Below are 21,675 nucleotides of genomic sequence, written 5' to 3'. Positions count from 1 at the left end.
GCTAGAATATGGATGTAAGTGCTGGAGCTCCAGCAGCCATATGGTGACCTTGGGAATTAAATTCATAGATGGTGACCTGATTTCAAGCAAAGCTAAAGTGCTCTTGATCTGACTTTAGGAGGATAATTAGCTCAAGTCCACTTTTGTTTAGCTGATTCTTGGCCAGCTTTTTTGACTCCTTCCACTCGCTTAAATACCCAACTAAAGGAGAAGAAACAGGACAGAACTAAGTTCGCCAAAACCTTTCACCACTCCAGTTTTTTTCGGAGGTCAACTTTCATGGGTTCTTCCACAGATAAAAAACATACTAGAAAATTGAGGAGATATATCATTTTAGTAAAATGTTAAGAAGGAAGGAACTTCTCAAAGAGTAGTAAATCTATAACGGTTCAACATTTGTAATATTTAAACATGTTCTGTGACATCAGACTCTTTGAATTTTGAGAAATTCAAAAGGTGATGATAGTACAAAACTTACAAGAAAGTCTTCTGAAGAAAGGGAAGCTCTAAGCAGCTGTGCAAATTTTTATTATTAAATGCCAAATAATTATATACATACAAGTGTCGCTATTACATTACTGGTACTTCTTGTGGAAAAGAATCATAAAGAGATGCACCTTTACCTAGTTCCCAATAAAAAAAAGTGCAGAAGTCTGACTTCAAATAATCTGCTACCATGAAGCATATTGATATTAGATTCCCTTTTACCTTTTAATTTTATTTGTTATTAGCGAATTTAAATGAAATTGCTCTCACCATCACATTACCTCAAATATGAGAGGAGCGTTGTTTTTTTTTTTTTTGGAGGAAGATTAGCCCTGAGCTAACATCTGCTGCCAATCCTCCTCTTTTTGCTGAGGAAACCTGGCCCTGAGTTAACATCCATGCCCATCTTCCTCTACTTTATATGTGGGACGCCTGCCACAGCATGGCTTGCCAACTGGTGCCATGTCCGCACCCAGATCCCAACCAGAGAACCCCCAGCCACCGAAGCAGAACATGCGAATTTAACCTCTGCGCCACCAGGCCAGCCCCAGACAGGAGCATTTTAAAATGTATTTTCTGAGTAGTTATAAAAACTATTTCTCTGTGTGATATCACATTACATTATCACGGACTGCTACATTAGAAGACAGATCTTAGATGTTTCAAAAATGAAAAAACACAAAATAACCTAAAATTAACAAGATATCTTAAATACATATTGTTGCAGGAAGTCAACCTGTGATATTTTTGAGGTTTGTAACTTTGAAAAATTCTTACATGTAAATTCTTTAAGACAGCGTTTCTGGAATGATAGCAAAGGACCACTCACATCAGAATTGCTGGAGTGTTCATTTAGAATGGTAATTCCCAGACGCCTCATCACATCTAATGAATCACCATCCCTGCGCATGCCTTGAGAATACGTGTTCTAAACATCCTTCCCTAAGAGATTTTCAAGCACAGCTAAGTTTCAGAACTTCCGTTCTACTGCTTTGTCTAATGCAACGACGTTTCAAGCTGATTCAAGTTATTACTTCCAAGCTTCTGTGCCAGTATCGAATTCATCCTTTTCCCACTCTGCCTCCAACCATGATCATTTTGACCTCGTGCGAAAGGCAGGGATCATTACCGGACTGATTAACGTTTTCTCTTAAGGGGAGAAGGGTGTCTCCAGATAGGTACGGAGAACATGGATAATCACACATGTTAGTCAATTGAGGGGAAAAGATAAGTGTAATAAAAGTACAGTTCGGAGGTTTCAAAATCATTTTTGAACTAGTGTGGGAGTACGATTGTAATGTAAGGAATGATGCTGTGTTAAAGGAAGGACAGGATAAATTAGTAAAGGTCTCCTATCTCATTCTGTGACGGTGCTTCTGGGCTCTGGTGATGAATGTGTTCATTTTATGCGACTTGCTTTGGGTAAATAACCCAGTGCCGTATCTGCTCTCCAGCCCGCAGCCGGCAGCGGCTGTGTGTGCGCGCTAATGACGGTGGAAGGTGCCTGGGGGAGGGCCTGGGGAGGGGCTGCCCGGCGCAATCGCGCCCCTGGCACTTCCTAACAGACTCAGCCCTTTCTCTGCAGCTGCCACTTGAAGACTCCACACTTTCCCCCCAGAGGAAAGGAGCCATCTATCTAAATCAGCTGTACTCTCCACATCCCTCGTTTCTCCCTCCGCCAACCGCCACCCCCACCCCTTCCATTGTGTTGTGCCTTTAGCTCCGCTTCCTGCGTAAGACCCTAACCTCATTTGTGGCAGGAGGGATTACTGAGAATTTCGGAACCTCGAGTTTCAATGGAGCTGTACGGAAAGGTAAGCAGAAGGGAGTTCCTCTGCATGCTCTTCGCGAAATCTCGCTTTGACGGACTTTGAGATGTGTGTGTGTGTGCGCGCGCGTCTTCTCAATGCAATTGTGCGAGTAAACCACTTTCTTTATGTGTGTCCTAGTCATCGTCTTTCTTCTCTGCGATTGTTCAATGAGATTGTAAAACCACCCCACTCAGCCTATGGAAATGCATAAACTTTCCAGATCCGGGATGGGGAGGTGTAGGACGGGGAGAGTCCTAGAACGCAGCGCAGGTTTCGTTTGTATTGGGAATTAGCACAAGCTAGAGCGTTTCCTAACCAGGAAATCACAATCTAGCGTCGGAAGGCGATAGGTAGCAAAGAAAAATCTCCAGCTGAGATGAGCTGGGGTCCCTTTCGCCTGCACCTTGCGAGGAAACGGGCTGGGAGGCTGAGATGGGTAACGACCGGCAGCGATTCCCAAGGAGGAGAAGGGAGGCTCCCCAGCCGGGTCGAACAGGAGGAGACAGCCTGTTTAAATGTCGGCGTGCCGGGAGATGTAGTTCACGGCTCTCCAGTTTGTAGGAAAGCTCCGCCGAACGAGACTACAAGTCCCAGGAGCTCGCGGGGCTCCTGGCCAGTACGCTTGTGCGGCTCCAGGCTCTGGGACAGCTCCGGTGCTGATGTTGGAGCCGGTTTGCGAACCCCAAGAGCGCAGAGTGTGGAGCGTGGAACGCGCGGGCTGTGCACGCTTGATCGGGCGCCCGGGCCAGCGCTGTTTTAGCCAACGAGAAAGAAAATTTGGGGAACAATGAGACACGAAGCTCCCATGCAGGTGGGTCTATACAGAAAGTGTGGCCTCGGGAGGAATTGAGAGAGATGCTTTCTACCTCGCTTCAAGCACAAACTGTACGGGACCTAGGGGATGGTCTAGGCGGCCACCCGCGGAGATACGGCTCTGACTCGGTCCTGGGGACAGAGTTGGGCTGTGATTGGAGCTATCTTGATGAAGGATAGGGGTATTCATTATCTTCCCAGGCTCTGCGAGGAGAGTGAGAGTGCTCCGTCTAAAATGTAAATCCGAGCAAACAAAAGTCAGAGGAACATGCAGTGTCTCGTATTGGCATTGATCTTCCCTCCTGGCTCCCCTGGTTTGTGATCACAGTGCAAACGGATGGACTTAAGGCCAGGTTCGAGGCCGCGAGCTCTCTACTGGAGTCTGGATAGAGCAAATTCCTCGTGACTAAGAGCGCGTTAAGAAAGGAGAAGCCAATGTTAGGGTCCCCCAAATACTGGTTATTCAAGTAGGATCCTAGCAGTGTCAGCGGAAAATAGCAAACACATTGGGGGTTGGCTCATCCCAGAAGTATGCCAGCCCTTGGTCGCTGTCCACACAACTGGTTTACTCCTGCGTTTCGAATAACCCCTTTGGGCTATCTTGAGTGATGTGCCCATTTGTTGTACGTTCTGATTCCCCATTTCAGTCACATTCTTAGCTTTGCTTCCTTCGACTCCAGTGCAAAGGTGTCTCTGCCTAAGCATCTTGCTTAAGTTTTGTTTTCAAGTGAAGATAAGGGATGCTCTCTCGTTTCTATGTATGACTAGTTAACTCTAAAGATCAGCCTGTGTGCATTAACGAAGCAGAGCGATCCCATCGCGTAACAGAAAGGCACTTTATGAATGGGATTGCGAGGAGAAAGGAACACACCATTTGGAACATGTTGTCTCTCTTGAGAACCCACTTCTGCTGCCAAATGCAACAATATAAATATTTGCCTTTAATTCTTGCTTGTACTTTTTCCAACTGTTTTCTTCATGAATCAAGGACTTTAAACATATGCTTCGATTTACTGTTAATTTATTGTATGAGTTATATATATTATTAAGATAGACACTGACTGGACTGTTAAATGAAAAAAAAAATCTGTAGAATTTAATTGTTTGTTGAAGGATTATATAATGGAAGCCCTCAAATAACCTTGAGTTATTGAAAATTTGAATTGTTCCAGACAACAGTGGCCCCATTGTGTATCTTCTAATACCCCTGTTTGTGACTTAGCTTTTCATTATAGACCTGACGTGAAAAGAATCTGGACAGACAATAAAGGCACAGGCTCTTGCAATCAAGATATATTGGCTTATGATAATTTTCCATCACTGGAGGTACTGCCAGGAGCCAACTGGCTAAGTTAATCATATTCTATTATAAGTAAACATTGACAGTAGACTTTAAAAGTAGATCGTTGGTATTTAAATCAATCCTATGTATGCACTGAAGTCTTTCTGTCAAAATAAACTACCAAAAAATTAATCATTCTGCATCTTAACTTTTATTTTCTTACAAGAGTTGCTTGGAATGTTCAGAAGGTCACTAAAATGTTACAGAACTGTATGAAATTAATGCCTTAGGAAACATTTTAAATTATTTAGAAATATTTTAAAATATTATAAAATATTTTGATTTATTTAGATAAATTTCATGTCAACTGTGTAATAGGCACTGTAATTCCATATTTTCGTCAGAACTTTAATGAAGAATAAATATGAAAGTAGGTAAAATTAATTTGCTTGTGGATAGATTTATTTTCATATTTATGGTGTAATTTATTCATTGGACTAGCTTTTTGAAATTTAAATGCCCAAATGCTATCATGAATAACATGTACATTTTAAGAAATGAAAGACTATTTTCTGTATTATATATAATTAAAACATTCATTGATTCAATTTAATGAGTAAATTGTTGTTATAGTGGCCCCCTCTCCATTATTATCAGGTTTTCAAACATCTATAATGATAGAAAGAATAAAAACTATAAACATGCTATATATTTTTCAAGTGGCAAGTCATGTCTCAGTGCCCATAGTTGTGAATCATAGTCACATTCCAGGTGACTTTGATATATGAAAATTCAAAAAAATAAATAGTTGACATTTCTTTTTTTTTCACTTAAACATTGAACCACATCATCACTTTAAATATATGTCCCCAAATTTTTACTTAGGTTTCTAGAAATGAGTCACAAGCAAAACCTCATTCTATAGTTTCATTATCCTAGGGGATTCTTTTCCCCACTTAAAAATATTTAGTTCATTTGTTGATGTGAAACACAATGAGCTCTCTAATGGTTGATTTTCTAATTTATTTATGATATTTTCTTAAATCAAAGAAGCCTTTTTAAAAATTACGTAGTGTCTTTTAAAAGCACTTGACATGCCTATATAAATAGCTTGCTGTTCTGTTCAAGGTAGTTGTCTTTGATGTATGCATGTTTTCTGAAGAATATTTCTCTCTGAGTTGATGCACAATGAGGGATAATAATAGTTGTTTTTACAGTGACTATTAAAATAATATACAATGACAGTCTTGGATGTCTGTATTTCCTTTTTAGCTAAATACCAGGAATAGCATTTGGTAAGTGTTCCAAATGATGGGTTCGAATTTTAATGCAGGAGGTGGTCGTTTGTGTTTTTTCATTCAGTGCGTCCATAAATCCTGAGGGCCAAAAGAAATGAGAGTAGCAGTGCTCATGACTTGGGGCAAGACTGATGAACGAATTATCATTTGATTCAGGAGCCGGATTGAACAAATTCTAGTTTATCTACTGCTTTGTCTGTGCCAAGCACTGTGCTTTGCATTCAGATCTCATTATGTGTGTGTGTAAAATATAAAACAGTTCTAGAGGTCACCATTATCCTAATTACAGAAAAGATAACTGGAGCTTATTAAGATTAAATAACTTTCCCAACATGGTAGCCTCAAAATTCGGCCAGATCTCTGTCTAGAAAGGCCATCCTCTTTCTTCTCTTACTTTGGGTTCCCCAAGAAGACACAAAAGGGAGGTGTAAAGAATGAGGGCACTATGGATATAATTTGATTATTTGTTTGGTTCAGAAGAAACAAACTTGGTTAAGAAGAAAGAAAAGATTGTCTCTATTTTCTGTTTATAAAAATAAACTTGTGTCACCTGAACCAAGGCCAGCCCTAGTGGTCTAGTGGTTAAGATTCTGTGCTTTCACTGCCGCAGCCCGGGTTCGTTTCCCAGTCAGGAAACCACACCACTCATCTGTCGGTTGTCATTCTGTGGCAGCTGCTTGTTGCTGTGATGCTGAAAGTTATGCCACCAGTATTTCAAATACTAGCAGGGTCATCCATGGTGGACAGGTGTCAGTGGAGCTTCCAGACTAAGACTAGGAAGAAGGACCTGGCCACCCACTTCTGGAAAAATTGGCCATGGAAACCCTTTGAATAGCAGCAGAGCATTGTCTGAAATAGCAGATGGTGCAAAAGACCAGAGACCAGGCAGGGTGCAGCTTTGCTGTGCTGGGAGTCGGAATGGCACCAACAACAAGAACTAAACCAAAAATTTGAGGAGGTAAAAGTGGAATCCATTGTCTCTGGCTTAGTCTTCAATTTTGTTATCCATGAGCTTTCAGGGTCATCTCATAAATGCAGAGCCTTCTCACTATTTAGGAAACTTCAAAGAAAAACATCTACCCAAGGCCTGGAGCAGAGTGCCATAAAAAGGTTGTTTGGCTAAAACTGAGGAGGATTGAAGAAAGAATATAGATGTAGGCTGAAGATGAAGTTGAGATGAAAACCATAATAGATATTAAATAACCATGCTGTATACAAAAACAACTTACAAAGAATTAAAGTCCAAATATATCATTGTTTCATTTGGCTGTGGAAAGTACATGGTATTCTTGCACTTTGTTGTTTTGAATTCCTGACCCTATCCAACCTCAGTTTGGTTCCTTTATCTTTATAAGAAATGGAAATTTACTCCTCGTCTCTTATATAAACAGAGAAACCCCTTGTTGAACATTGCAGAAACAAGAACTTTCATACTCCGTTTGACCAAAGTCATGAAGTATTTACTTTTCTTCTGTAAAGGAAAGTGGAGGATAGAGAAGGGGGATTACCCTATAGTAAAAATAAACTTATGTGGTGTAAAAATAATTTTCCATTTCCACTTTTTCAGTCCAGGAAGTTGTAGATTTATTACATGATGTAACCACAATTTCCCCGTGGCCTTCTAAACTTAGATTGACACTAGAAATTCCTTTCCTGACCACCATATTCCAAGAAAGAAATATATTTAAATGCTAAGGAGTAGGTTTTCCTGGGACTGGTCTCATACCAAGGACACTCAACTTACTAAGTATAAACAGTGTGCCACCTGGAAAAGTGTTGTATGGGTTAAAGGTTATCTATTCAACCATTTTCCCATTTTTTCATTTATTAATTGGGTTCAAAGGTTCTAGAGGAACCATCTTAGCAGGTCATAGTTTATCACCAAGGGTAATGACCTGTGAGGATTAAATCTTTCAGTTTTATTTGTAATTATATAGATTTTTAGTATTTTTTATTTATTTATTTACAGTTTTTTGAGATATTTGTATACATGAAATGCACAAATCTTAAGTGAACGATTTGATGAATTTTGATAAATGGATACACCTGTATAAAACATGGCACTATGAAGATATAGAACATTTCCAATCAATCCCAAATGTTCCATCATTCATGTTCTTTTTCCAGTTAATCCACCAACACAATAAAGTCTTGACTTTTTTTCATCATAAATCAGTTCTATTTATTCTAAAACTTCATGTAGGTCTGTAAAACATACAACATGAACATACCGTAGAACATGCGCTATGTACTCTGGCTTATTTTGCTTGGTGTAATGTATATGGGATTCATTCATGTTGTTGCATGTATCAATAAACCATTCTGTTTTATTCATGAATATTATACTGTTGTATCAATCTACCATACTTTTTAAATCCATTCTCCTATTTATGGACTTTGAGGTAATTTTTAGTTTGAGGCTATTATGATGAAAGCTATAAATATTATCATTTTGGTCTTTTTATAATAATATGTTTTCATTTCTCTTGGGTAAATACCTAGAAATAGAATTGCTGGCGTAAAGGTTAAGTGTATGTTTAGCTTTATAAGAAATAGTCAAATCTTTAGCCAAAGTGGCAGTGCCATTTTACATTCTCACCAGCAATGTATGAGGTTCCAGTGGCTCCATATCCTCGACAACGTATTGCCTTTTTAATTATGGCCATTAAAGTGGTCTTTTTAATTTTGGCTACTTTCATGGGTGTTGTGTGGTATCTCATTGTGATTTGAATTTGAATTTTCCTTATAACAGGTGATGTTTAGCATACTTTCATATCTTTACTGGCCATTTGTATATCTTCCTTTGTGAAGTGTCTGGTTAGTCTCCTGTCTGTTATTGACGGTTGTCTTTTTATTGTTTAGTTGCAGGAGACCTTTTTATAATTTTGAAAATAGCTCTTTAAATATATTTTAAAATATTCTCTGCAAGTCTGTGGCTTGACTACTCCTACTCTTACTAGTGTCTTTTGACGAGAATTTTTTGATTTTGATGAAATCTAGTTTATTAATTAGAGGTGGAATCTATATAAGACTCTACAATTCCTTTGATCTCTTTGTCTCAACTCTGTCCTGAGACCTTGTTACATTTACTTATTATTTCTAGTAGGGTTTTTTAGATTCCTTAAGAATTTCTACATAAACAATCATATCGCTTGCAAATAGAGGCAGTTTAACTCTTCCTTTCCAATGACCTCCCTTTTTATTTCTATATTTTATTCTACAGGATAGGACATCAGGTACAGTGTTGAGAGTGTTGAGGAGAAGCGATGAGCAGAAATCGTTATCTTGCTCCTAATCTTAGGGGGAAAGCTTTCCATCTTTCACCACTAATATGAGGTTAGCTGTAGCTATTTCGCTGTTCTTGTTTTTGGTGTAGACACCCTTATCTTACTGAGGAAATTTCTTTTGATTCCTAGTTTGCTGAAAGTTTTGTTTTTAACACAAATGAGTGCTGAGTTTTGTCAAATACTTTTCTGCATCTATTGGGGTGATCACTTGGTTTATCTCCTTTATTCTGTTGGATTACATTGATTGATTTCTGAGTTAATCTGGCATTCCTTTGATAAACCCCAGTTACTCATGATATATTGTCATTTCTATGTATTGCTAGATTCAGTTGGATTATATTTTGTTGAGGATTTTTGCATTTAACTTCATTATGGATACTGGTCATGATTTTCTTTTAACGCCTTTATGAAGTTATAATACTGGAGTTGTGCAGGCCTTATAAAGAAGATGAGAAACTTCTGCTTTCAGCTCTCTGCTTTCTGAATGAGTTTGGTGTGTAAGATTGATATATTATGATCCTTAAAGTGTTTGATAGAGTTCATCAATGAAGGCATTGGAGCTTGAAGTTTACTTTGTGGAAATTTTTTTTAACAAATTCAACTTTTTTGGTATACAAATATCTCTATCTATCTATTATCCAACTGTCTATTCTTTCTGTCTGTCTGTCTATCTATCTATCCATTCACCCATCCATCTATCTCCCTTTAGTATATTGTGAATAGCAGGATAGTCCCCCTAAAGATGTTTATGGCCTAATCCCTGGAACATGTGAGTAAATTATGTTACAAAAAGGACTTTGCAGGTGTAGTTAATGTTCTAGACTTTAGGGAGAGTAACCTGTATTCTCAGGTGGGTCCAATCTAATCACGTGAGCCCTTAAAAGCAGAGAGCTTTCTCTTGCTGGAGTCAGAGATGTGGGGAAGGGGAGGTCAAAGATTTAAAGCATGAGGATGATTTGCTTGAAGATGAAGAAGGCTATATGTCAACGAAATAGGGATCTCAGTCCTACAACCACAAGCAACTAAATTCTTCCAATAACCTGAAAGCTTGGAAATGGAATATTCCCCAGAGTCTCAAGGTAGAAACCCAGCCCAGCTGACACATTGATTTTGATCTTAAGTAAGCCCTGAGCAGAGTGAGTAGAGGACCCAGTTGAGTCACACTGTGTCCAGACTTCTGATTCAATAAATAACAATTGGGTGTTGTTTTAAACATCCATTGTGGCAGCAATAGAAAGCTAATTATGCATATATAAAATTTTCTGTTTCATCTTGGATTTGTTTTGGTAAATTATGTTTTTCACTTCCTTTTTTAAATCTAAAGTTGTTCAAAATCTTTTTATTATCCTTTAATTTCTCTGGGATCTGTAATGATATCCTCTCTTTCATTCCTATTATTGACAATTTGAGAGTTCTCTGTCTCTCCAGTCTTACTAGATGTTTATCAATATTATTAATGTCTTCAAATAACCAAGTTTTGCTTTTGTTAACTATTCTGTTGTTTATTTTGTATTTTATTGATTTGGGCCTTTTAAAAATAACCGCAGTCTTTATACTTTAGTAGAACCTTTCTTTTTCAAGCTTCTTAGAGTAGAAATTATGATGACTGAGTTTATATACTTTTTTTCTAATAAACATAAGCATTTAAAATGATAAAGTATGGGGCCAGCCCCATGGCCGAGTGGTTAAGCTCACGTGCTCCACTTCAGTGGCCCAGGGTTTGACCAGTTTGGATCCTGGGCATGGATATAGCACCACTCATCAGGCCATGCTGAGGCAGCATCCCACATAGCACAACCAGAGGGGCCTAGGGCTAGAATATACAACTATGTACTGGGGGGCTTTGAGGAGAAGAAAAAGAAGAAGAAAAAAAGACTGACAACAGATGTTAGCCCAGGGCCAATCTTAAAAAAAAAATGGTAAAGTACTTTAAGTACTACTTTAGTTGACTCCCACAAATTTGTGAGTATAGTACTTGCATTATATTTTACTTCAAACTATTTACTCGTTTCCTTGTGATATTTTCTTTAATCAGTGGGTTTAGAAGCCTGTTGTTTAATTTCCAAATACCTAGGGAGTTTCTAGATATTTTATTGATATTGATGTCTAATTAAATTTTATTGCAACCAGGGAACATATTCTTTGAGATTTCAATCTTCTGAAAGTTTTTTTACACTTGTTTTTAGGCCAGCATGTGGTCTATGTTCGTGAACATTCCATGTGTACTGTGCCTGCTGCATACTGCAGTTGCGAGGTGTAGTCATCTGTAAATGTTAATTAGGTCATGGTGTTGTATGGTGTTGCTAAGATCATCTACATCCTTATAGATTTTTGCTGTGATTATTCTATCAATTACTGAGAAAAAGCTTTTAAAATATACAACTATGATTATCCACTTATATCTATTTCTTTTAGGTCTTTCAGTTTTGCTCCATATATTTTGAACTTCTTTATTAGGTACACACACATTTGAAATTGTTGTGTCTTCCTGAAAACTTTTCCTTTTAATTTTTATGAAATGTCTCTTTTTATCTTTGGCAATATGCCTTGTTTTAAAGTCTATTTAGTTTGATATTAGTACAGACACTTTTGCTTTATAGTCTTTTTATAGTATATATATAATATATATGTATATATATTCATATTTTTACTTTCAACTTATATGTGTCTTTATATTAAAGTGTGAATCTTGCGGTCAGAAAACAGTTGGGCCTTGCATTTTATCCAGTTTGGAAAATCTCTGCCTTTAGATTGGAGTTTTCATGAGTTGCAGTTATCGATATAGTTGTATTTAAAACTACCTTTTTGCTGTTTGTTTTTTATTTATCTTATCTGGGTTTTTTCGTTTCTCTGTTTCTTCTTTCCTGCCTTCTTTTGCTTAATTAAATACTTTTAAATATTTCATTTTAATTCTTCTGTTGGCTTCTTAACATTCTTTGCATTTTTTAGTGTTTATTCCAAAGGTTATAATATGCATTTTCAACTTGTTGTATAGTCACTTAATTTTGTATTATGTCACATAAAACATAGTAACTTCCCAATAATTTCATTTACCTCATCTTTGGTGAAATTGTTGTCTTGTCATATGTTACATCTATATTTGTTATAAACCCCCAATACAGTTTTATAATTTTAGCTTTACACAATCATATTTATTTTTTTAGTTAAGAGAAGAAAGAAAAACATATATATTTTTTTATGTTCACCCACCACTTATTTGCCATTTTTGGTGCTCTGCCTGTAAATATGGTGTCATTTTCCTTCAGCCTGAACAACTTCCTTTAGCATTTTCTGTAGACTAGATACGCTGGCAACAAATTTTCTCAGGTTTTGTTTATTTGATAGTATTTTTTATTTTCCCTTCATTTCTGAATGTTAGTTTTGCTGCATATAAAATTTTTTGTTGATTTTTTCTTTCAGTACTTTGTTTCATTGTCTGCTGACCTCCATTATGATGTGAAGTCAGCCACTCTTCATATTATTGTACCCTTATATATAATATGTCACCTTTTCTCTGTTTTCAAGATTTTCTATTTAACTTTGAATTTAAACAGTTTGACTATGGTATGCCTAGATGTAGTTTCCTTTATATCTTGTCAGCTTAGGGTTTGAAAGAGCCTCTAAGATATGAAAGTTTTTGTTTTTCACCAAATTTGAAAAACATTTAGCCATAATATCTTCAAATGTTTTCTCATCCCATTATCCCCTTCTTTTTCCTTCTGAGACTCCAATTGCATGTATGTTGGACTTCAGGTATTGTTTCACAAATCACTGAGGCTCTGCTCATTTTTCTTTATTTTTTCTTTCTCATTGTCAGTTGTACAATTTCTGTTGATTAATCTTTTGATAATCTCAAATCATTAATCTGTTGATAATCTCAACAATATCTGTTGAGATTGACTATTTCTTCTGCTCTTTGCAGCCTTTTGTCAAGCCCATCAAGGAATTGTTCATTTCAGTTATTGTACTTTTCTTTTTAGGCTCCATGTTGGATTCTTTTACACTGGCAGCATGTTATGTTGTCAAGTGAAGAGAGATGCACTCTTGGGTTGAGATATTTGAGTATTGGAAGAGTTTAATAAGATTCATTTACGGTATTGTGTGGAACCAAGACAGGACAATGAGCTTCTTATAGAAAAGGTGATATAGAAATGTAAATAATAGTATTAGTGCTTTGATTATTCTTTATAGATTTCTAGGGAAAAATATTTATGTTTACATTTTAATTTCTTTCACTTAATTATATTTCTATCATCATTGTTTTTGTAATGCTATGTTTTTTCTTTGTGTTTTTCAAATAAAATTGTGGGCTTCATGACACTTTCAAAAAGTTGGACAAGGTACAAATTTGTAAAAGTAAAATAATTTTAACAATTTCTTTTTTTGCTAATATATACCTTAACAGCTTCAACTCTGCAGAAACAAAACGCCTTTTCTAGCACCAATGTGTTTCAGATTAGTTTGAAGAGTTATATCAGTTTTATTGGGGTCATGAAATATTTTTCTGTCCACTAAATGATGGAACCATAAGGGGGAATGTTCTAGGTCTTCAGTGACCTAGTGAAGGGTAAAAAGACAGGGTCAATTGAGTTCCCTGATGCTCTCTCCAGTAAGCTGATCAATTTGGGTCTAGTATTAGGAATTTAGGTCAAGCAAGCCTAAAAGAGTCTCATTGTGTGCCTACTTGGCCTCCAAACTGAGAAAAGCCTGGAACCATAGTCACTTTGCTCCTATAATCTCAGCTTTTTATGATCTGGGACCCAAATCACAATGTTGCTTTAAGAGATGAGGCATTGAGCCTGTCATCATTAGTCTGCCTGCCTGTGATTTAACTTTAGCCCACGAAGGCTGTTACTTGTTTGTCATCCAGGGCCTCAGATGTATGTCTGAGTCAGCAACTAGAGAAACTTGCAAGCCAACACTGACAAATAATTTCTGTTCAAATGGCCATAGCTTGAGGAGCCTTAAAGAGCTTGAAGAAAGAACATGTTAAGTACCAATTAGCCAAAATGACTCTCATGTGACACTCATCTATGGCGTTAGCAATAAAAGTCGGCTTTTCTTTTGAATGGTTGATGCACTGAACACCTGTCTGAGTGGTAGAACTGATGAAAAGCAACAAGGGAAACGCAACACACCTGTGGATGTGAGCGTTCTTTTATAAGTGTGCATGGGCGGGCTTGTTCTTTGTAATAAATAGTAGCAGTAGCTTTTGAATGAAAATCAGGGATGATTGTATCTAGAGAAGTGGCTCTGTAAGTCATTCTAACTGGTGGATCTGTGCAATCTGGAAATGCAAATACCTAGACTGCTAACCCCCCAGGTTCCTCAAGAATGGTCCACATATTCATTCCCTCTATCTCGTAAGTGTGTGGACCTGCCTTGATGAGTGGAATCAGGGAAAAGAAATGTCAAGAGTTGGAAGGAATCTTTATAGCAAATCACTGGAGGCGTTTTTCAAGGGCTTGAATATTTCAAAATAATATTTAATATTTTTTAAATGTTTACTCTTTTAAAAAAAGTTTAATAATGAAAACTTGGGAAACACACACATTTATATGAAAATTTAGGTTTTCTTTTCCCCAGTGGGAATTTTTAGAGTATTTTACTAAGTATTTTTAAGAGAGATTTTTCCTTATGCCTCATAGTACTGGGTATGACTGTTCTGTTTAATTTTTATTTTCTTCTCAGGAAGAGATATTCTCGCAAGAGATCTATTTTTCATTTTGTGGTTTCAATTTGGACACTGGCCTCCTGTAGCCATCGGGTGCTTTCTTACAGAGTGAGGAGAAGTGACGTCCAATTGTGTATTATTTAAAAACATGGCTGATGGAGACAGTCAAGGCCATCTTCCACAGAGCTGAGCAGAACAGAGCTGCCTCTGCTCTGAGAACACCATTACTGCTTCTTACTAGGTCCTGCCTCCTCGAAGTCTGACGGGGAGCTCACAGTGAGTTACATCACCGGCCCTCAGAAGGTTCTGGCTCTTACCAGGACAGAGATAATGAACACATTTCTCAGAATTCAGCTTGTCTGGGCAGCCTGGGCACTCTAGGGTATAGACCCTCTCTGCAGAGTCAACATTCTAGTGATGAAATCTGCTGTCACTATTGGCAGAAGGGTGTCTGGTGAAGACAGCAGCTCGTAGAGAGTGCCAGGACACCATTTCTACATCCCATGGATCTCGTCCTAAATGTCAGATTCCTCAGTCTCCTCTAAGATATATCCCTGAGGCCTGGACAATGTACACCTGCCCTGGCTTCCATGTGGTCATTTGTTAATCCAATGAATTCCAAACCTGGTTGATTAAAAGAATCACATGGGAGCTTTAAAAATTACAGATACCTGACCCCACTTTGAATATTCTAATTCTGCAGAAATCAGGTGGAGTTCCCCAGGTTTGGAAATCTTGGATCTAGCTTACCCTATGAGGATTTAGTTTTATATTCCTGAATAAAAATGTATCCAATGAGAGAGAGCATGTATTTGAGAACACAGTACCTGGTATTTCTTGCTACCAAGAAATGAGGAGAAAGATTATATATATTTTATCCATATCCACGAGAAAAGTTTGAAGGGATTCTTCACATTTTGTTGCTAAGAGAGAGGCCTTTTCATTTTTATAAATTGACATCTGAATATAGGAAGTGTGAATGTCAAGAATGTTTGATTTTTTTATATTTTAAAGTTAATTTTGTTTTAAAAAGCTGTATATGGGGAAGATGGTTGCTCAGCTACGTGGGCTCAGTCAGGGATATAGGACTTGTGCTTTCAGCCCATCCTCCTGTTTGCACGTCCTAGCCACACCCAGAGGGACCGTCCATCCCAGCTTGCTGATTTCAACACTTAAAGTCCTGCCATCCTAGTTTTAGCACTGAATGTTCTGCTGTTTCCCACAAAACCCTCAATCCCGGACAAACCAGGAGGGTTGGTCACTCCAGCCACAGCCTGTAATCAAGCCACCTGGCATCTCCAATCCCAAGGTGGTTCCAGGCTGTGCAGGGTAAGGGTTCTCGCAGATTTCCCTCCGAGGCCTAGGATTCCCCTTCCTCCAGTCACTCACTTCCAAATCCCAAGCCTTGTTTACCTCTCTTCCCTACTTCTCTTTGTCTTTATGGAATTTTGCTTTTGTAAAAAAACCCTTTGCTGTTAATTTAGAGAGGTTTTGGGAAAATATGGAGCTAACCACCATGTATGCAAGATACCATTTATATATATTTATATATATTTTATATATATGAATATATACTATTTTACATGTATATAGGAAGATTCTTAATGATTTCTCACATTAATGACATTATGGACTTTTCTAAAAATTTATTTTTATTGAGATATAATTGACATATAATATTTTGTAAGCTTAAGATGTACCACATGTTGATTTCATACATTTATAAATTGCAATATGATTACCACTGTAGTTTTAGCTAAGACCTCTATCATGTCACATAATTATAATTTCTTTTATCTGGTGGGAATAATTAAGATCTAGTCTCTTAGCGGCTTCGAGGTTTATAATAAAATATTGTTGTCTCTAATGATACTATGGACTTTGATGATTTACCAAATTCAGTATCAGTAATTAGGTTAAACTTCACCTAAAACCAACCCCAAGGTCATATAAGAGGACAGTTTCCCCATAATTACGGTGAATTTTTGGAGCTTTCTTTCTCATGGTTTTCTTACCATGCATTACTTGGATTCTGCCCCCTTATTAGTCCGGACAGCCAGCCCTGGTGGTCTAGTAGTTAAGATTCAGCGCTCTTGCCTCTGTGGCCTGGGTTCGTTTCCCAATCAGGGAACCACACCACCTGTCTGTTGGTTGTCATACTGTGATGGCTGCGTGTTGCTGTGATGCTGAAAGCTATGCCACCATTATTTCAAATACCAGGAGGGTCACCCATGGTGGACAGTGTCAGCAGAGCTTCCAGACTAAGACAGACTAGGAAGAAGGACCTGGTCACCCGCTTCTGAAAACACTGGCCATGAAAACTCTGTGAATAGCAGTGGAGCATTGTCTGATATAGCACTGGAAGGTGAGAAGATGGCACAAACAGAGTGGACGGGATTCTTCTCTGCTGTACACAGAGTCGCTGGGAGTTGGAATCTACTTGATGGCACTAACAACAAAAATTAATCCAGGCATTAAACTTAGTCTTCTTTTAGTTTCTGCAAAAGTCCACTCATACCTGTAAGTTTCATGAGTTTAGTAACTCTCCAGAAGTTACTGGGTAACAGGCAGTGTCATAGGACAGGTCACACCATGGGGTATATGGCTGTTGGCCACATTCTTCTCACCACAGCCTCTCCAGACCACAGAACATTTGTATCTACACACAGGTCTCTCAGGGTCTCAGCTTCTATCCTGAGGGGTATTTTGATGAATACTCTTTTTTTCCATCTCTTCACATTTGAAATGAGAGTGTAATTAATTGTAAGGTGTTTATTTTAGTAATTATGAAACTCTACAGAGTGGAAGTGTTGGATGTCAAAACCTCTTTCCCTCTAAGCTTAGGAAATGAGAGGAAGCATATTCTATAAAATTGACCATTTCCATTTCACAGAGTAGCATCACTGGGAGTTGAGGAAGAAAGAAAGTGAATGGCTTGTGTATCATTCCACTGCAACAAGAGGAATGACAAAGATGATGAAGGAAGCTTTAATCAAGGACTTAACCCATGGCAACAATTTTACTTGGATGATTTCACTACTATTCTTATTTTATAGACAAGGAAATTGCAGCTTAGAATGGATCAAAACAAAGCAAAAATCTTGTCCTAGTTTACACAAGCAGCAGACCTAGGATTCCCCCTCAGGCAGCCTGACCATAGAGTGTGTGCTTTTTGCCCATATTCGTATCACATCAAGGATGTAGAATGCTCTTTTTCACAGATGTGTGTGCATGCACGTAATTTCAGAACTCCTAGAAGAGAAGTACAATGATGTTTTTCTACCTCTTCTCATGCTGTGATTTAGAAGGCATGGATTGCCAGTAGCTGGATACTCACCAGCATCCCAGGACTGCACTAGTGACCACCTGCCTTCCACATTTGTGAGGATGTGCAGAAGCTGCTGGGACCAGGGCTCTGCTTCATTGCAGCTGTCAGGATTGCAGCGTTGGAGTCCAGAGAGCAATCCCAGCCACTGTGGTTCCCTTCCCAGCAGACTTTGCTTACATTCTTCTCTCTGTGGTCTGGGTGTCCCCTTTCACCTGCTGCTGCGCAGCCCCCACACAGGCTCTCTGCCCCTCTGGAAATCCTCTGTAACCATAGCAGGAATGAGCCAGAGTGAGGCCTGAGAACACGGGTGTTTGATACTAATAGGAACCGTTTTTACATGGTTTGATAAGCATTTCCTTTTTCTTGACATTAGCAATATATATCTATAGATTTCAAATGATATTCAAAAAGCATTATAATGAATTTTAAAATAGATCAAGTTTAGGTCACACCTCTCTTCAACAAAGGAATTTTTTCTTGAAGCAAAGAGAACAAGCACCCTTACCTCTTCCGATATTCTCCTCTGTGATTGAAGTTTGAAGCTCGTCAGTTTGGTGAAGGGAAGAGTGAACTGGCTGAGCCCGCATGTTCGTAACACTTCAAGAACACATTTGGTCCAAGTAATGAGGGCTCAGTACCCAGGCTGAGAGAAATCAAGATGACCTATTGAAACACAAGGACCCTCCACTTTAGCTTCCTCTCAAATACCCTTAATTGCAAATAGGGACAATAACTTCGGGTTCCCCATCCAGTACATAGGGAGCTTGGAGGTTGTCTCTCCCATCCTCACACAAGAAAAAAGCTGAACAAAGTGAATATTAACAACTATTCTTAGATTCTTTAGAGAATTGAGGTCATAGAGAAAACTGCCGCCCTCTGAAGAGACAGGCAGATACAGAGAATCACAACTTCCTCAAATAGAAACCCCCACGGGAACCAGTAGTGGGGTAGGAAAACCTCAACTGTAATTGATGAATTGCTGGAGGGTTAGTGTGGACAAGTCTAAGCGATAAAAACCACAGGGGTGCCAGTGTTTTTTTGGGGGGGCGACTTTTATGAACATTACCATCAGGAGCCCTGTCAAGTTCTCACAGTGAAGGCTGGGGGGAAATCCCCTCATGCTTCTGGCGGGGGAAGTGGAAAGTAGCCGTTTTGAAATACACTGCAAACGTGGGGGTACTAACAGATAGTGACATCTTGGGACAGTGAAGGGATTAGGTATGATGACTATGTAAAGCACATAGTACCACGCCTGTAAGAGCTGCCATTACAGTTATTTTACCATTTTCCTGTGCATAAGCTGAGAGTTGCCCACATCTGCTAAAGAAGCTACGCGTGAGATAGCAATCCAGAGATCAGCTAGAAGGAGGACTGGGAAATTTAGCTTGAGGGATACCTTTAAAACCTATATAGTGATTTGCATCGTGGAAGCATTGCCATAAGTTGGCATACCATCATATACATTCTCCTGTGAGTCTCATGAAATAGAATTCATTCCTTGATAGCAGAAACAGAAGGGACGGCGATGATTTCCAAGGGCTGCCCACTTTTCCAGGCCCTTTACTTGAGAAGCTGGGGTTAGAGTATAAGTCTTCTAGAGCCTTGGCTGCTTCCGGTTCCTTGGACAGCATCCTCTCGGTTCGACGGTGATGTGTCCTCAGTGACACAGGAGTGTTTTATTGCTTCTCAACTGGCTCTTGCCGGAGCAAACAGTAGCAGACACGTGGAGAAACTGCTGGCTGGAGACTGCAAAGAGCAGCACAATTCTAATCCACTCTGACAGACAAATAGGGAGGCAGCAAACTGCCCAGAGGAGGACCTTCACCGGGAAACAGCACCCGGGGGCCAGAGAGCAGGTGTTGGGAAATTCTAACTTTTAATATTTTCCTTCTTGGTTTTAAAATTTTAGTCTTTACTTTGGAGCTCTCAGGAATAATTCTTTTTTATTATTTTGTTCTTTTCTTTTCCCCCAGGTAACAATGATTGAGATTTGAAACTACTTTACGTATTTCTACACTTCCAATGCGTATGTCCCATCCTTGCTTTCACCCTCCGACTTCAAAGAATTGCATTTGCTCTTCTGGGTAACTTACCCTCCTTCATCCCCCCACGGACCTTCAGGATGCTATCAGTTGTAGTAGCCAGAACATAGGACACTTAAAGTGACTTGTTTTTGTCTTTCTCATCAGAGCCACGAAATGGCTTAGCATAGTTTAGATTCTTAAATGCCAAAGGGAATCCCTGAAAATAATCTGCTTTTCCCATTTATTTTGAAAAACAAATGTCAAAAATTTTGAAGTAGGCTGTGGTTACATGTATTACTCGGAGATAATCTGTTTAGTCCCTAGTCAACAGAACTTCTGGAGAAAGTAGAATTGAAATAAAAAATAATTGCAACTAGGGACTCTTTTGGAATTGAGTTTATGAATATTTTAAATGTCAATACCTACCAGCATTGTTCCTGTTTTCCTGGTTGGGTGCTTCCCAAATCAGCCAGTATTGTGTTGGGAGTTCACAGAGAGACATGGTGAGATCTGTATTTACTTTAAAGAAATATTAAATTGAGCATTTCTTGTGTGAGGATGGGAGTGACAACTTCCAAGCTCCTTACATACTGGACAGGAAACCCAAAGTCATTATCCTTATTTTAAAGATGAAATTAGGGGTAATAGAGAGGAAGCTAAAGTAGAGGGGTCCTTGTTTTTCGATAGGTTTATCTTAATTTCACTCAGCTAAATCCATGTTACATCCACCTGCTATTTAACCAAGGCACACCAAGAGGGGCAGCACAGTGGCTTTCCAAGGCACTAACTCCCAGAAGTCAAGGATTTGCTTCAAACTTGCTGAATTCCTTAACGACACATTGTAGCAGTCTCATCCATAGATCTATATATTCAACAGGGCAGAAAGTTCCTTGTTATTTGTCCACAAACTGATTAGCAGTTTTATCAGGGTCTTAAATGAATATATAAAATGTGTACTGATCAAACTCAGGAATGATACAAATCTAACATTTTTGATGAAAGGACATAAAATTATCAGATCAGAATCCAATTGTAAATCAAGGCAAAGAGAAGGAAATGTAATAGGGTACATATAAAGGTTGACGCTTCCATTAAAAAATAAATTGCACAAGTATAACATAGGGATTTGGGAGACCTATGTTTATAACAGTCAGTGGGGAAGAAAGTGCTGAACATTCGAGGAGACTTTACTAAGTGAAATGTGACAGGATATAATGGCCTTATTTTACTCTGCCCTGATGAGATAAATATTTGGAATATTGCAACCAATTGTAGGAGCCACTCATGGGACTTGGACATCTGGAGAGATGTCCATTTTAACCTAGCAGGACGTGTGGAATTTTTCAGACATGTCCTGTGCGGGGAGAGGGGCTAGCGCAGTTGGCATCATCCGAGCAGGAGGAGAGACAGCTGTTGAAGCCATGATTGGTTCCTTCAGATACCTGAAGGTCTTTCAGATGGGAGAGCAATCAACTCTCTCGATGCATGAGGCAGAATCTAGAACACATGGGCAGAAGCTACAGGGAAGTACATTTTAACTCACATCTAAGAAAGAAATTTATAGCAATTGCATTTGTTTAGCAGTGAAATAGGCTGCTCACAGCCTGGTGAACTTCCTGTCACTCAGTGTGAAGGGCTGAAATGCTGAGATGCCCGCAAAAGGGACTCTCAG

The 21,675-nt window shown here is 38.6% G+C and overlaps 1 protein-coding gene across 2 annotated transcripts in view; it reads left to right on the top strand.

Annotated features, from left to right (window-relative positions):
* Nucleotides 1-1,434: 1,434 nt before the first annotated feature.
* RAB3C (RAB3C, member RAS oncogene family) overlaps nucleotides 1,435-21,675 on the top strand; it is a 273,330-nt gene continuing 253,089 nt past the window's right edge. The window contains exon 1 of one of the 2 annotated variants that reach the window (XM_005604243.4): nucleotides 1,435-2,300. In XM_005604243.4, the coding sequence (XP_005604300.1) occupies nucleotides 2,283-2,300 (18 nt within the window). In that variant the 5' untranslated portion in view covers nucleotides 1,435-2,282. Of the gene's footprint in view, nucleotides 2,301-2,889; nucleotides 3,109-21,675 lie in introns of those variants that run through there. The other variant, XM_001495070.5, reaches the window with a different exon arrangement.

Source organism: Equus caballus, chromosome 21 (assembly GCF_041296265.1).
Source record: "Equus caballus isolate H_3958 breed thoroughbred chromosome 21, TB-T2T, whole genome shotgun sequence".
Classification (NCBI taxonomy): Eukaryota; Metazoa; Chordata; class Mammalia; order Perissodactyla; family Equidae; genus Equus; species Equus caballus.
The sequence above is the reverse complement of the archived record's forward strand: the minus strand, read 5'-3'. Positions and strand labels throughout refer to the sequence as shown.